This window comes from Mus pahari, chromosome 23, assembly GCF_900095145.1.
Source record: "Mus pahari chromosome 23, PAHARI_EIJ_v1.1, whole genome shotgun sequence".
NCBI lineage: Eukaryota > Metazoa > Chordata > Mammalia > Rodentia > Muridae > Mus > Mus pahari.
In genome coordinates, this window is record NC_034612.1 from 4,266,805 (window position 1) to 4,280,426 (window position 13,622).

A 13,622-nucleotide genomic window follows, 5' to 3' on the forward strand; every position below is an offset into this window, starting at 1 on the left:
GTCCCTGTGTGAGGCGTGTGTCATCTGCAGTCCCTGTGTGTGAGGCGTGTGTCATCTGCAGTCCCTGTGTGAGGCGTGTGTCATCTGCAGTCCCTGTGTGTGAGGCGTGTGTCATCTGCAGTCCCTGTGTGAGGCGTGTGTCTGCAGTCCCTGTGTGAGGCGTGTGTCTGCAGTCCCTCTTAGGTGTTTCTAGGTGTGAGATAGTGCGGTGACAGATGCTGAGGCTGGTGAGGAGCTGTCCCTGCTTTGCAGAGCATTCATTCCCACCAGCAGCCGGTGCGGCCTCCAGTTTCTTCGCAGCCTCATGAACTTCCCAGTGAGTGTGGTGTGCTGTCACTGGCGTTAGCAGTCTCTGATGGCTCGGGTCGCTGAGTTCCCAAGTGTTCCTTAACATCTGGCGTCTCTTCTGGGGAAATGTGTGGCCACCTCTCTCCGTTGGCTTTGTGTTTTAGTTTGAACATAGCATTCAGCTGTGTAGCCAAGGCTAACCTCAAGCCCTGGCTCTTCCTCGCCCTACCTGCCAGAGCAGGACTCCAGCAAGCACCGCCTGTAGCTTGTTCAGCCTTCTTTAAGTTGGGTTTTGCCACTGAGTTAGTGAGTTCTTTCTGTGTTCTAGATGCCAGCCCGCGGACAGGTGGCGTGGTCTGCGAGCGCCTCCACCTGGCGCTCGTCTTTCTGCTTTCTGGGTGGAGCATGTGATACAAACTGTTGTGTCTCTGGTGTTGTGCATGTAATCATTTTTCCTTTGTACCTACACTCTTAGTGTCATTTCTGAGAGCTCACTGTATAACCCCAGGTCCCAACGATGTCTGGTTTTTCTATGCATTTGATGATTTTAGTATAAAATTAAAAGTTAATTTGGGGGCTGGTGAGATGGCTCAGTGGGTAAGAGCACCCGACTGCTCTTCCGAAGGTCTGGAGTTCAAATCCCAGCAACCATATGGTGGCTCATAACCATCCGTAACAAGATCTGACGCCTTCTTCTGGAGTGTCTGAAGATGGCTACAGTGTACTTACATATAATAAATAAATAAATCTTTTTTTTTTAAAAAAGTTAATTTTGTGTACGCTGTAAGACATGGGGTCACTACCTTTTCAGTGGTTTGGTTTTCTGTGCTGCAGCCTTGGTGCGCTAGACAAGGACTCTACCACTGAGACACAACCCAGGCCCTTGGGTTTTTTGAGTTCAGGTCTTGTATAGCCCGGCTAACCTTGAACATGATTCTTCTGCCTCAGTCTCCATGTGCTGGGATCACACTGCCGTGCTAGCCTGGGGCCAGGGTCTCACCTTAATATCTACTTCTAATGGAAGTTATACATGCTTATTTTGTAAATAACTCAGGAAGTAGAAGAAGGGGCCCTTGTTCATTCTCCTGTCACTCACTCACAAGTCACACGGCTGACCTTTCCTCTATTTCCCAGGCTTTTCTTACTTGTCTGTTTTGTGTGCTAATGCATGTTCTTTCAATGTTCATACAGACTGTAGATTCTAAAGTAAACCATGTGCTTAAAGTGTGAGGTATCGGTGCGCTGTCTCCCTGGGGACGCACTTGGGTGGCTCTGCTCAGTTGAGGAGTGGGCTGTATAGGAAGCTTTCTTGGTCCTTGTCAGAACCCCTCCCCCCGTCCATGGAGGTTATTATCTTGCTTTCTTCCACATCTCTTTTGTTTTTTTGGTTTTTTTTTTTGTTTTGTTTTTTTCAAGACAGGGTTTCTCTGTGTAGCCCTGACTGTCCTGGAACTCACTCTGTAGACCAGGCTGGCCTTGAACTCAGAAATCCGCCTGCCTCTGCCTCCCGAGTGCTGGGATTAAAGGTGTGCGCCACCACGTCCGGCCCCTTCCACATCTCTTATAGAACAAACATTTTCTCAAGCCAGTCACTTCAGAACTCCCCCTCCCTCTTGGCAGCGTCACCTCCGTGCCGCTTGTGTGCTTGTCCTGTGTCTCAGCCCTGTCCCCTCTCTGTCTAGCCCTGTGGTTGCTGCACAGTTCTCAGACAATCTGATGCGACCGTTCATCATTCACGTCATGTCGGTACCTGCTCTCGTGGCTCATCTCAGCACCGTGGCCCCTGAGGTGAGCGTGCAGTTCTTTGTGTGCCCGACTCCAAAAGGAAAGCAGCCCCTCTGCCTGTTCCTGGTCCCTCTCAAGCTTCCCCAGCAGCTGGTGTAGTCAGGTCCCTGATGTCATCCTCTCTCCCTGCTGCCTCCGTAAGGACAGGGCAGCGAACGCTGGTCAGGTCCTCTCTCGGGAGAGCCCTCCCCAGCTCCATGTTAACTCTCTGCCGTTGCCTGCAGCGTCTCAGCGTTTTAGAGTCCCATGACATGCTTCGTAAATTCATTGTCTTCCTGAGAGACAGCGAGCGGTGCCGCGACGCTTGTGAGAGCTTAGAAGGCTGCCATACCCTGTGTCTCATGGGTGAGTCTAGAGACTGGCTTTGAGTTGGCTGTGGCCGTGGGGGAGGCCTTCATGTTTCGTTAAGGTCATTAGCAGGAGTTAAATATATAAAAATGGATTCTCTCCACGGTGCAGATAGAAGAACAGTTAGAACCACCAGTAGAGTGACTACGTGGGTGCCTGTGTCCTGCTGGCCGTGGTGTCCTTCCCTAGAAGGGAGTGCCCGCGGCTCAGATCAGAGCCTCGCTGTGTTCCTGTGGGACTGCAACATTTGAATGCAGGGCACACAGCTCTTTCTTGGTCTGAGGAAGGGAGTTTAGACAAAGCTGGGCTTAGATTGGCACCCGCCAGAATGGCAGGCTTCCCTCGGTTACAGCATTTGTGTTTCTCTGGCTGGACCCTAAGGGGAGTACTTTGGTAAATACTGAGGACAGCCATCTCCCAGGACATCAGCTACTGCCACATCTTGTGTCCCTCCTGGGTTCTAAGTGTTACTGTCGTAGTAAAATACGATGCTAAGTATCATGTCCCTCTGGTGCCTGGCAGTCCAGTGTCTTCCTACGGTACCATAGAAATGGCGGGCATCGTTACTCTGGCTTAGAGCTAAGGAGACCGTTTCAGGTTTGAGAGTTGCAGAGCTCATCTGTGGCCACGCTGTGACTTAAAGTCAGGTCACATTGGTTCTTGCCACACTGCCTCTGGCACTGACAGAAGCCCTCCCATGTAGACGCTCCTCCTCACGTAAGCAGATAGCAGACAGCAGGGCTGGGAGATGCCGCAGCATGCCTGTCTGGCCCTCACGTTCAGCCCTCTCTCCTTGCAGGCAATCTCCTACACTTGGGCTCCCTCAACCTCAAACTGTTAGAGGAAGAGATGGATGGGTTTGTGAGCTTGCTCACCCGGATGCTGTGCTACTGTCAGCAGTACGTGTCCCAGAAGAAGTCCAACCTGACCCACTGGCACCCTGTGCTTGGCTGGTTCTCCCAGCCTGTGGATTACGGGTATGTCCCAGGGACAGGGCGGGCTCTGTCTTCCCCACACCTTTCACCTCCTTCCCCCTCCCGTTCTCTTCTTCCAGCTTTTCTTTCATTATAAAAATCATATGTGGGGCTGGAGAGATGGTTCAGAGGTTAAGAGCACTGGCTGCTCTTCCAGAGGCCCTGAGTTCAATTCCCAGCACCGACATGGTAGTTCACATCTGTAATGGGATCTGATGCCTTTTTCTGGTGTGTCTGTGACAGCGACACTATACTCACATACATAAAAATAAATAGTTCTAAAAAAAATTGCGTATTTATCATATGGCATAGATACAGCCTGGGGTTTTGGCTCACTGGTAGAGAGGGTTTGCCTAGCAGGCCCTGGGTTCAAGCTGCAGTGCCAAGAGAACATTCAGTAACCATGATCCTCATACACAAATGGCGTGTGTGGTTAGCTTTTCGTCCGAGTCCTTTCCTGATAGCTTTTCTATAGAGAGCTGAGGTCACGTGACCCCACTGTCTCTCTAAGTTAGTCAGTTGCAGACCCTGCCCACGGTACTTTCTCTTCTTCAGTGTGCCTGCCACTGACGGTCTCACATGCCTTGGAAATGCTGAGACAGGCAAAGGATTTAAAGGGATAGGAGCCCCCAGGACTTCCCATGAAGCACAGTATGAGCATCATAAACTCAGTGTTGTCAGAATAGCAAGAGCCGGGAGAGCTGAGGTGAAGTCAGGCAGCCACACAGACACAAGACGTCTCCATACTGCATGCCAGGCCCTGTTCCCACAAGATGGTGGGAGCCAGCCTAGAGCCTTGATGGAGTCTAGGAGTTGGGGCGGTGCTGGAAATACAGCCTGCAGTGGAGATGCGCCCGAGGTGAGGAGACGCCGTGGCTGTGGCAGTGTGGAGCCATCTAGGTGTGGGGCCAGCAGGACACAGCTTGTGCCTGACTGGGCAGGGGCAGCTATAAGATGGCCGCCTCAGGGAAGGCAGGCAGCGAGGGAGACTGGCCTGGGAGACAGGCAGGCGCAGCCCTCGGTGGCAGTTTCTTCATTCTACTTCCTTTCACGAGAAATTTGTTTGGGTTTTCTTGTTCGTCTGTTGGGTTTTGGACAAAAGCTCACATGTAGCTCAAACTGACCTCTAACTTGCAGTCCCCCAGCCTCCCGAGTGCTGTGGCTACAGGCATGTGAGTGCCAGCCCAGGCTGCACTGCTGTGCGGAGGGTCCCAGGGAAGGGACCGTGACTCTCCGTGGCAGACACCGGGTGGCCTGACACTGCCTCCCTGTCTGTCCTAGCCTCAATGACTCCATGTACCTGATCACCAAGCAGCTGCAGTTCCTATGGGCAGTGCCTCTCATCCGCATTCTCTTCAGTGACATCCTGAGCAGGAAGCTGCTAGAGCACGCAGAGCCAGCCCCAGGGCAGCCACAGCCGTCCTCACCGCAGACAGTGCTCCCCGTGAAGAGTGAGTGAGTGAGGGGCTGGGTCAGCCCTCAGGGCACCTGAGGGTCCTGGGCTGTCTGCGGGTCTCTTGGCTCCCCGGCCTGGGGCCTGCTAGGCAAACCCTGTTCAGAAGGGCAGCTCCTGCTTCTCCCTGTGTGAGCGCCCTCCACCTGTGGGCCATGCGGGACAGTATGGGTCATAGTATAGAAATGAGAGCCAATGGGAGAGACCGAGGCACACAACATCCTCTGGGGGTCACTCTGAGCCTCAGCTTGACTACAGACTTCCTGACAGCCAGAGGGGCAAGGACCGGTTTTGTGGACCCTTTTGTATTACCAGGGAGGAACACAGAGTTCATTTTATGTGAGACTTTAAGCTTTTCCAAGTTTAGTCTTAAATCTCTCACTTAAGACTCCTCCTCCAAGGAGCCAGTGAGGCACAGGCCAGGCAGCACCTCAGCAGCACCCTGTGTAGAGAAGTGTGCGCCACAGAGAGGCAGGCTGCTGCTGCTGCTGCTGCTGCTGCTGCTGCTGCTGCTGCTGCTGCTGCGATCACAGGCGTGGAGCTGTGAGCAGCATACAGTCCACGATCACTGCCTGCACTGCTAACCTGGGAGGGCACTGGCCTGCCGCTCGGGCGGGGGTGGCGGTGGGCGGGGACAGCGATGGTCTGCCACTTGGGTGTGGGTGGCAGTGGGTGGCAGCTCCACTCCTGCCGCATCATCTGCCCATGAACAGGAAAGCCAAAGGCTGAAGTGAAGACTAGGACTTAGGGCCTGAGGGTGTCCACAGGACTCTCTCTGCAACAGAAACAGTGACTGGCTTCCCCCTCCCCCAATACAGTCCCCAACATCTCCCCTTTGCCTTGTTGAAATCTGAAGATATAGTAAGATTCCATGTCAGAGCTGAGCATGCCTGCCTTACGCTGAAAAGTAGCGTGGTAATTAAAGGGAGCAAGCGTTAGCATCTTCCCAGGTTATCTGAGAGGAACACACGGAGCCCATGCAGCAGCCCTGCCTGTGCCTGGGGTTCTCATCCGCACCCTTCCATGACAGGTGGGAGCTGGCAGATTGCTGAACCGCTTGCTGTGTGTCTTCTTCCCTCCCTCCATGCCAGGCCTCCTCAAGCGTGCGTTTCAGAAGTCGACTTCGGTTCGGAACATCCTCAGGCCTGTCGGGGGCCGCCGCGTCGACTCGGCTGAGGTGCGGAAGGTCTGCAACATCTGTGTGCTCTATCAGACCTCGCTGACGACCCTCACCCAGATCCGCCTGCAGATCCTCACAGGTCAGGGTCCGAGGCTGCTGCTCCCACTCCCAAGATTGTCAGGCAGTGTCTCCTGGAACGTGTTGACTCGGAGGGCAGGCGTTTTGATTATTCTTAGAGACTGGTGAGCCTCCATAGCTCTGCCTCAGTCACAGCACTGCTGCGCCGTTCCCTTATTGGCTGTTAGTCACGGGGTGCAGAGTCTTTTTTTTTGTTTTTGTTTTTGTTTTTTTTTTTGTTTTTGAGACAGGGTTTCTCTGTGTGGCCCTGGCTGTCCTGGAACTCACTCTGTAGACCAGGCTGGCCTCGAACTCAGAAATCTGCCTGCCTCTGCCTCCCAAGTGCTGGGATTACAGGCGTGCGCCACCACTGTCTTAAGAGGTCTCTTTCTGAATAACATGAAGGTACGAGACAGGAAGAAGAGAATGAACAGTGCTCACCCTTCATGCCCAGCGGTGCTCGCCAGCAGTGTAGACACTCAGACAGGCTCAAGGCGCTATGCCCTCCCTGCCCCTCACTCATAAGATACGCAGCTGTCCTCCTCATCGTCCTCCCCGCAGTCCTTCCTGTTGTCCTCCCCGCAGAGACCTCATTCTTATTGGCTGTGTGATTCTTATCTCGTGGATCAGCCCAGCACTTTCTTTCAGCTGAGCAAGAGAGTCCCTTCTGCGAGGACAACTGGGGGGTCAAGGGCTTTTAAGGTGCAGCCATGTATCGTGGTATGACTTGATCTTCTGAGTGTAAGTGGTCCTCCTAGCTGGGCAGGCTGCTTGCTTCAGAACAGAGTGTAGAGCCTGCTGTGGTGTTTAAATCTCGCCGGCCGCCTCTTCGTCCTTCAGGCTTATTCACTTGGTCCAGACAGTCAGAGGATTGTCTGCGAGGGGCACTGACGATGCCGAGGTAAACGAGGTCTGTCCCTGGATGACTTGGGGCGAGTGGCAGTGAAACAGTGCTCAGAGGGTGAAGATGGGGAGGCCGCTGGCTGAGGGAGAATGGGGCACCTCCCTTGGCTGCCACTGTTGAGGACTGCCCGCTTGTGTGTGGAAGGGCTCTTGTCTCTCGTAGGAAGTTACCCTGAGCTGGACTTCCTCTCCGGGACTGGGCGACCCCAGGCCACTGTAGCAGAAATAGACCGAGCAGGAAGGCGTTGGGTGTGTTGATGGGTGTGTTCTCGCTGGCAGGTTGTCCTTGAGGTGTGAGGACAATGAGAGGTGAGGCCAGCTGTGGGGCCTGGGCACCTCTGTGGGCTCCCTGCTGAGCTGGAGGCCAGGGAGGCCTTGTGAGGTCCCCAGAAGACACTAGTCAGAAGAGAGCAGGGGAGGCATTTCCAGCCCCGGGACCTGAGAGGCCCCTGGGTAGAGGAGCCTGAGGTTACCACAGTAAAACTCCTTCCCTGTGCGGGAATCTGAACATGAGTCTCCTGCCCACGGGCTTTGAGAATAAAATGTCATGGAACCCCTTCCCCTCGCTGCCACCCTAAGTCCTGCACAGGGTGACAGGGCGCGCAGCAGTCAGTGCACAGCACTCCTCCACTCACTGTCCCACTCTGTCTGCGCCCTGGAGCGCCCCGACCCTGAGTCTGCCTGCAGCCTGCGACACTGCTGCTTTCTCCTTGTATTCAGTAAGCTATCTTATTCTTGCCCAGTGCAATGCCGGATTGCTCTGTTTCTGTATGTGCTTGTGAACTGTAAGCTTTCTGAACTCTTGGTGTATGTGGTTCAGGTTGTGTTCCCAGAGTACCCCAGTGGAACCAGTGTGCCCATCAGGAAGCAAGCAGGTGTCAGTCCTGTGCTGTGTGCTTCTTCACAGTCATTCCGTTCAGCTGTCGGCACACTTTAGTGGCCTGACAGGATCTCCAGAGCCCCACCCAGGCAGCAGGCTGGCCTCACGTGAGACTAGGGGAATGGCTGATCTGCTAAGAGCTGTTAGGTCCCCTGCAGAGCATGTCACCTCCCTGCATCTGCAGCATGCCTGGAACCTCTCGGGTCAGGCATCTTAGTCACTGGCTAGTGTGGACCGAAGGTGTAGCAGTCTACAGCCTGTGTCCAGGCCATGCAGCCCTGAAAGGCAGATTGGAGGGTCCCCCGTTGTACCTGTTGTCTTGTTGCTTGCCTTGGGGCTCTCTCTGGAGTTTCTGCTGCAGTCATCCCTTGCTTTCCCAGTGTTAGTGCGGCGTCCAGGGAGCAGGTGGAAGGAGCCATCTAAATGCGGATGACCTCTGAGATGGCCAAGCACGGGCCTGCCCGCAGAGCTGAGCCAGCCCGCTATTCACTGTCGTAAATGCCCTTTTATTGAGACAGCCGGATTCGTCTGTCCCCTTTATTCCTGGCTGCTCTGTGCTGGCATTGAGTAGTGACAGCGTCCGAGTAAACATGGCCTGATGTGATGAAGACCATGGAAGGCTGACCAGTGTGAATGCTTCTGTCATGAGTGCCTCAATCAGCCACAGCAGCCAGCCTCAGGCAGCCGGCATAGTCAGGTGACCAGACTAGATGACGTAAAGGAAGTGTCAGGAGGCACACACAGCCTGCCCTACCTGGAGGCTGTCCTCAGAGCTGCGTTGTCTGTCCTGAGTGCTGTCAAGGAGCAGTTACTCTTTGCTCTGTTAGACTGTGTGTGTGTGTGTGTCAGAAGGAGTTTGATTTTTCAAGACAGGCTTTCTCTGTGTAGCCATGGCTGTCCTAGAACTCACTCTGTAGACCAGGCTGATTTGGAACTCAGAGATCCACCTGCCTCTGCCTCCTGAGTTCTAGGATCAAAAGTGTGTACCACCACAGCCTGATAAATCAATTTGTCTAAAGCTTTGAACAACAGAGATTGCCTGCCCTGCAGCACTTAAAAACACCTCTGACCTTAGCTGATCTCCTGATTGAAAAGCATGGCTGCTGCATTAGATGTCCCGGCTCTTTCTCTGACTCTGACTCCAGCCATGGGTGAGGGGCAGTAACGGAGCCTCCCTTAGAGAACAGAGCTGCACTGGGCCCTGTGGGTGGGGCTGCCCCTGAGTCTTGTGGAGTGGAGCCTGGTGCTTGAAAGCATCCGTCCAGTGTCAGCTGCCCCTGCCATTGTGGCTCTCCGTTGTCACACCTCCTCTCACGTGCTGGTTTAAGTGGTGCGCTTTTCCCCTGGAAAGGAAGAGACAGCAGACCAGCTGGGGTCCCCACCTGAAGCTTGGGTTTCTCTCCTCTTCCAGGTCTTACGTACCTGGATGACCTGCTGCCCAAGCTCTGGGCGTTTATCTGTGAGCTGGGGCCCCACGGCGGGCTCAAGCTCTTCTTGGAGTGCCTGAACAATGACACTGGAGAGTCCAAGCAGCTCCTGGCCATGCTGATGCTCTTCTGTGACTGTTCCCGGCACCTCATCACGTAGGTCCATGTGGAACTCAGTGCCCGGGCTAAGACTCGGTGGGGCCATCAACTGTTCAGGAAGCAAGTAATGGCACTCATGTGCTGGGGTGATGGCAGTGACTGGGGAGGCTAGAGCAGGAGAAATCGCTTGAGCTCATGAGTTTGAGGCCAGCCTGGACAACATAGCAGGAACGTATAACCCCCTTAACTCCCACCAAGAAAGTAGAGAAGAAGACATTCAGAAAGCATGCGGCACGTCTCCAGCAACTGTTAGATACTTTCAGGGCAGCTATATGGGCTCGGGGGTGGGGGGGTCTTCAGGGACATGTTCAAATCACACATTAGCCCTCTATTCACTGAGAGGTGGATTACAGAAAATTCCAGACTCAGAAACCAGGGTGTTCACTGTCCTGTGTACAGAGGGAAGTAACAGTGCACTCGCCTCAGGACATGTGTGAGGGTCAATCAGTCGGTGCCGCGCTTATAGCTCTGCTAGCAGGCTGCCTCGGGACAGCTGAACCGAGGGCTCCTCATTGGTGGAATCGAGGTGGCATCACCTGCCGTGTAAAGAATAAATAAGAGAACGGGGTCAGGCACAGCCCGGAACATCCGACAGAATCCTTGTTTCCTTGTGCACATGCTGCTGTCTCTCTTCCACTCGCCCAAAGGTGGTTGGAAAGATCTAGAATGGACCTCAGGCAGCTGTGTTCGGACTAGAAGATCTTGTAACAACAGGGTTCAGGGACACTTAGCTTGACGGCTAGGTGTCCTAGAAGAAGGGGTCTAGTGACTGGATTAAACACTCTAAAGGCTGGGGCAAGGCTAACCCAAGACTGAGCTGTACGCTAAAATGTGTGCAGAGGTTTCTGTCAATCTTCAGTTGAGTTGTGTCATGTGTTCATTCATCCGTCTGTCCATCCGTCAGTCCATTCATCCATCCACATCCCTCCATCCACCCATCCCTCCATCCATCCACCCACCCCTCCATCCATCTATGTATAGACTTTCAAGCATTCATTTGCTCACAAGCATCAAGCGCCACTGGTCTCGCCTAGACATGGGCTGCAGCCCCACAGCGCCTGCTCCGTGCTCCTCGGTGAGCACCACTGTCTCAGGTTCTTCCTCAGGCAAGGGTGAGGCTGACGGACAGTGCGCCTCAGGCGGCTCACTGGGGAAAGCCTGAGAGGACCTCACTGTTTTCCCTGAAGTTCTCTGTCTTCCCACTGGGAACAGTTTCGAGCAAACAGAAGGGAGGGAGATTGTAGAGCCCTCAAGTGTGTCGCCAGCTCACGGCCAGACTTGCTTGTTTAAACCCCAGGAGCTGCCCTGCCCCAGCATAACTCCAAGGCAGACCTTAGACACCACGCGTTTTGGCCATGCAGGAGGTGTCAAGGAAAGCTATCGCGCTATTCTCCTGCGCTATTCTCCCATTCATTTGTCTAGAAGTCAGTGAGGTCTCATTGTTTCCTTTTCTCAATGGAGAATTCTGACACAGTTCTCTGCCTCGTGTAGCATCCTCGATGACATTGAAGTTTATGAAGAACAGATCTCCTTCAAGCTGGAGGAGCTGGTCACCATCTCCTCGTTCCTCAATTCCTTCGTGTTTAAGATGATCTGGGACGGAATTGTAGGTAAGGCGACCGTTCCCGCCGTGCCTCAGTGCGATCCCAGGAGGTCAGTCTGTACTCTCAGCTGCATCTCAGCTTTATCATTTACCAGCGATGGTAGGGAATCCTGTCTGCTCACACACCTGGTGGCCTCATAAGGTAGTGGTGTGGCTGCAAAGCTCTCTCAGGCAGCGCACAAGCAAGGGACTGTGACTAGTGACTAGCTCGGCCCCGAGCCGTTCTCTGCATCTGCCATGGGGGCTTGTGTCAGTCCGTGCTGCGGGCAGGTCTACTGTCTGACGCGTCTTGGCTAGTTCAGTACAGACTCCTCAGAGGACAAGGATGGTGCATTCCCTGAGGCCATTGAGAGCCTCCACTGAAGACAGAGTGCCTGAACTCTGGCCTGCCCTCCCTCCACCTCTCACCCCTCCTGTTTGCTGCACAGAGAACGCCAAGGGTGAGACCTTGGAGCTGTTCCAGTCTGTCCACGGCTGGCTGATGGTGCTGTATGAGCGAGACTGCCGCCGGCGCTTTGCTCCGGAGGACCACTGGCTGCGGAGGTGAGCCCGGCGAGCACACGCGGGGCCTCTCTCCCCACCTGCCGCACGGGTGCCCGGCACTGTGCTTACAGCAATGAGCCGTCTCCCCTCCTGCACCCTGTCCGTTTATCTGGAAAAAAGTGCTGTTTGGTGAAGCTCCTGTCTGGGTGTGTCATGTAACAGTAGTCTGTCCAGCAGTGTCACTCCAGTTAATTGGCGGTGACAAGCCAGGCAGGCCAGGCTCAGCAGCCGTGTCTCATCTAGGCTGGGGAGAGGGCTTCTCTCGGGTGATCTGAGCAGCATGGGGATTTTTATCGGCAGAGTCACCGGGTTTGGGAGGTGTGTTGGGAGCCCCTGACGACAGCTAACCTCAGAAGCATCAGCATCTCTGTCAGGGACCATCAGATCCCCAGGAAATGGCTGTCATCCTGGCACCAGAGCCTCACAGACTCAGCCTCTGCCTGCCCCACCCCACCCTCTGCTTGGTGCCGTTATGTTAGCCACAGAGGCGCACCTGTGTAGGGATGAGCCGGTGTGACTGTGTTCATAAGGTTTACACAAGTGGGCAGCCGCCACCCTGGGACGCATGCCAGCCCTGCCCTGCCCTAGAAGCAGCAGCCAGAGGAGGCTTCTCTGGCTTTGTAAGCACAGCCGTGTGTGTCTGTCTCCTGAAGGGACCTCAAGCCTGCTGCGCTCTTCCAGGAGCTTGACAAGGACCGCAGGAGGGCTCAGCTGGTCCTGCAGCACATCCCCCACGTCGTGCCTCACAAGAACGTGAGTTGGCCCGGCACCTCTGTCCCTCACGTGGCCTTTGCCTCTGTGAGCTTCAGTCATTCCGCACACACTGTGTGGTCTTTCTGACTCAGGCAGTCTTGTGCTGAGTACTGGGGTGTGAAGATAGGCAGGGGAAGGGAGGTGTGTGCTGTGTAAGGCCACTGAACTGGTCCTCGCTGGCCTCTCTCTGAATCACACCCGTGTTGGTGCACGTTTCCCCTAGTTCTCATCCGCAGAGGCTCACTGTGCCCTCGGGACACCTCTGAGCAACAGCATGGGGGTTGGGGGCGGCGGCTTCTCATCGCAGCTCCATCGACTGGAATGTTGGCCATTTTGTGTGGAGGTTTGGCTTGGCTTGGCTTTGACATTAGTTGCTGACCCTGCTGCTGATCTTGGCTCATTTCAGAGAGTTCTTCTGTTCCGGAACATGGTTATCAAGGAGAAAGAAAAGCTGGGGCTTGTGGAGACCAGCTCTGCCTCTCCTCACGTCACCCACATCACCATCCGAAGGTCCCGGATGTTGGAGGTGAGTGGCCCTCGCAGAGAGGGGTACTCTGTCTGTCGGGCGGACGGGTCGAGGGAATGACCTGCTGTGTCCAGACTCTCCTGTCACTCTGTGCTATGAAAACTTAAAGTGAGGCTCTTAGGGCAAGAAGGGGTGTGAACTGGTCGGGCTCTGGGTCGGGCCGGTCAGCGGCTCTGAGGAGCTGCTCAGTCTGGCTTGCCCACAGTGCTGGGGCTCTTCAGTGACTTCCTTTGCTCTATTAGGGCCCCTGGCTGAAGCGTAGTCTCGTAACGCCTCTGTGGAACAAGGGTAAGAGCCCAGTTCAGTGACCACCCTGCCTTTCCCAAGTCTGTGCTGCAGGCGCTGCAGGCGTTGCCCTGCCTGACCTCACAAAAGCTTTCATCCCAGACTCTAACACCTCTGTAGATAGGAGAGATTCAAGTACTGTCACCCTCTCAAGCCATTCCTCGTCCAGGGTGCCCCCGTGTGGCCACTTTACAAGGTAGAAGTAGGTGCCCTGTCCCTAAGCACTTTGCCTCAGCGCCACACTGTCAAGGTGTCCTGGTGCGTTTTGGGGAGAGCAGAGAGGTCTATGGGAGCTTCCACACCAGTGTGTGCCTGTGACAGCCTGACTACATTGCTAGGGCGTTGCCGTGGTTCTTTTTTTTTTTTTTTTTTTTTTTAAAGATTTATTTATTTATTTATTATATGTAAGTACACTGTAGCTGTCTTCAGACACTCCAGAAGAGGGAGTCAGATCTTGT

At 54.4% G+C, this 13,622-nt stretch overlaps 1 protein-coding gene across 1 annotated transcript in view; it reads left to right on the forward strand.

Annotated features, from left to right (window-relative positions):
- Ube3b (ubiquitin protein ligase E3B) overlaps positions 1-13,622 on the forward strand; it is a 43,609-nt gene that overhangs the window by 15,767 nt on the left and 14,220 nt on the right. Inside the window, exons 10-19 of the mRNA XM_021186772.2 lie at positions 1,971-2,076; positions 2,298-2,418; positions 3,221-3,398; positions 4,677-4,846; positions 5,940-6,107; positions 9,280-9,451; positions 10,946-11,064; positions 11,486-11,600; positions 12,254-12,353; positions 12,760-12,879. Coding sequence (XP_021042431.1) covers positions 1,971-2,076; positions 2,298-2,418; positions 3,221-3,398; positions 4,677-4,846; positions 5,940-6,107; positions 9,280-9,451; positions 10,946-11,064; positions 11,486-11,600; positions 12,254-12,353; positions 12,760-12,879 — 1,369 coding nt within the window. The remainder of the gene's footprint in view (positions 1-1,970; positions 2,077-2,297; positions 2,419-3,220; positions 3,399-4,676; positions 4,847-5,939; positions 6,108-9,279; positions 9,452-10,945; positions 11,065-11,485; positions 11,601-12,253; positions 12,354-12,759; positions 12,880-13,622) is intronic.